Source organism: Agelaius phoeniceus (genome assembly GCF_051311805.1).
Source record: "Agelaius phoeniceus isolate bAgePho1 chromosome W unlocalized genomic scaffold, bAgePho1.hap1 SUPER_W_unloc_2, whole genome shotgun sequence".
Classification (NCBI taxonomy): Eukaryota; Metazoa; Chordata; class Aves; order Passeriformes; family Icteridae; genus Agelaius; species Agelaius phoeniceus.
Window position 1 is genome coordinate 6,507,342 of NW_027509867.1, and position 2,403 is coordinate 6,509,744.

Genomic DNA, 2,403 nt, shown 5'->3' on the forward strand with positions numbered 1-2,403 from the left:
TGGGCAAGAGGAAGAAATTTGTGCAAGGAAAGAGTAAAGAAAGCAAAGGAGAAGCCAAGGAAGTGCCCAGGGCAGTTTGGGGGTGGCTGCCAGGCAGCCCTGGCTCTGAGCAACAGCGTCTGCAGTGGCACAGGAAACTCCCAGCTGATGGGAACAAACTTTCTGGCTGAGTGCAGAGGCCAGGACAAAGCTGAGTGGTTTCCCTGGTGTCCCCCAGCCCTTGCTGGCCCCAGGGGCTGATGGCATTTGTGCTCCCTCAGGTTCATGTCCCCACAGCAACAGCATGGGGGTGCTGGCCCTGCTGTGTGCAATGCAAACAGGGGCTGCTGAGGCAGTGCTGCCGTGTCTGTGCCTGCAAGGATGGGGCACCTGTGTGAGCTGGGGGAGAGGCCAGGGCTGCAGAGGGGGGATGTTGTTGGCAGCTGCATGAGGACGCTCTGGGACACTGCCCTGGGCTGTGCAGCGCACTGGGCATGGATCAGCCCCTGCTCTGCTGCTCCTTCCCGTCTGGCCCAGGGCCCTTGCAGAGCCCCAGCCATGCTGTTTGCCCCCAGCCTGCCCACGGCCAGCCTGGGGCTGCTCATGGGGGTTTCTGTGCTGAGCATTGGCCTGGCCGTGCTCTTGAGAGCGCCTGGGCAAGGAGCCTGGAGCCCCCAGGGCCTGGCCTGAGGCGTCAGCGCTGCCCCAGCAGTGCCCATGGCCTGTCCCTGCTGCAGCCCCGGCACTGCCACCCCCAGGGCTGTGCCCGGCCCCGAGAGCACTCAGGCCCTGCAGCAACACCAGGGCCACCAGGGCAGCGGGGCAGGGCCACGGCAGCAGCACTGGCAACACCAAGTGCTGCTGCTGCTGCTGCTGCTGGGCACAGCTGCTGGGCCAGCACTGATCTGCCCCAGCTCTGCACACAGACATTGCTGCTGCAGCTCCAGAGAAGGCAACAAAAGGGCATCTCTGCAGAAAACTCTGCTGGCAGATCCTTTAGTTCCTTTAAATACACTGAGAGTGCAGCCCCTCATTGACACAGTGTGTGGCCACAGGGAAGGTGGAGAGAAACAATATGAGAAATGGCACAAACAATGACATTATTTGTGGACAATATGGAAAAAGTAAAAGAAAAGAAAAAAACCAACGAACAAACCAACAAGAAGTATCAAAGATTCCATTTGTTACAAATGATTGGCATAAATTTGACAGCAGTTTAATGTTTCTGAAACCATCCAGTCATCACTCTCCACACTGCAGCCTTGAGCTCCTGGTTCCTCAGGCTGTAGATGAGGGGGTTCAGGGCTGGAGGCACCACTGAGTATAGAACTGACACTGACAGATCCAGGGATGGGGAGGACATGGATAAGGGCTTCAGGTAAGCAAATGTGCCAGTGCTGATGAACAGAGAGACCACAGCCAGGTGAGGGAGGCAGGTGGAAAAGGCTTTGTGCCGTCCCTGCTCAGAGGGGATCCTCAGCACAGCCCTGAAGATCTGCACATAGGAGAAAACAATGAACACAAAACAGCCAAGTCCTAAAAAAGCACTAAGAGCAATGAGCCCAAGCTCTCTGAGGTAGGATTTGGAGCAGGAGAGCTTGAGGATCTGAGGGATTTCACAGAAGAACTGGCCCAGGGCATTGCCATGGCACAGGGGCAGGGAAAATGTATTGGCCGTGTGCAGCAGTGAAAAGAGGAAGCCACTGGCCCAGGCAGCTGCTGCCATGTGGGCACAAGCTCTGCTGCCCAGGAGGGTCCCGTAGTGCAGGGGTTTGCAGATGGACACGTAGCGGTCGTAGCACATGATGGTCAGGAGGGAAAACTCTGCTGAGATAAAGAAAAGAAAGTAAAAGACCTGTGCAGCGCATCCAGTGTAGGAGATGTTCCTGGTGTCCCAGAGGGAATTGTGCATAGCTTTGGGGACAGTGGTGCAGATGGAGCCCAGGTCAGCGAGGGCCAGGTTGAGCAGGAAGAAGAACATGGGCGTGTGCAGGTGGTGGCCGCAGGCTACGGCGCTGATGATGAGGCCGTTGCCCAGGAGGGCAGCCAGGGAGATGCCCAGCAAGAGGCAGAAGTGCAGGAGCTGCAGCTGCCGCGTGTCTGCCAATGCCAGCAGGAGGAAGTGATTGATGGAGCTGCTGTTGGACATTTGCTGTGCCTTGGCATGGGGATCTGTAAGAAAAGTAATCATGGAATAGTTGGGTTTGGAGAGGACTTGAAATATCCCAGCACAGCCTGGGGGCACTTTCCCCCCACTGCCTGCCCAGGGCTCTGCTGCCTGGAGCTGTCCCTGCCAGCAGCTGCTTCCCTGTGCCCAGGGCTGGGCCCTGCCAGTGCTGCCAGAGCCCAGCCCAGCCCTGGGGGCTCAGCTCTGCCCTGCAGAGCCCTCCCAGCTCAGGCACTGCCCAGGGGCAGCTCTGGCTC

At 58.1% G+C, this 2,403-nt stretch overlaps 1 protein-coding gene across 1 annotated transcript; it reads right to left on the reverse strand.

Moving 5' to 3' along the window:
• Positions 1 to 1,195: 1,195 nt before the first annotated feature.
• Positions 1,196 to 2,128, reverse strand: LOC143692765 (olfactory receptor 14A16-like). The gene has a single exon (XM_077173006.1). It carries the CDS (start codon positions 2,126 to 2,128, stop codon positions 1,196 to 1,198), a length of 933 nt encoding a protein of 310 aa, XP_077029121.1.
• Between the last annotated feature and the right edge of the window lie 275 nt (positions 2,129 to 2,403).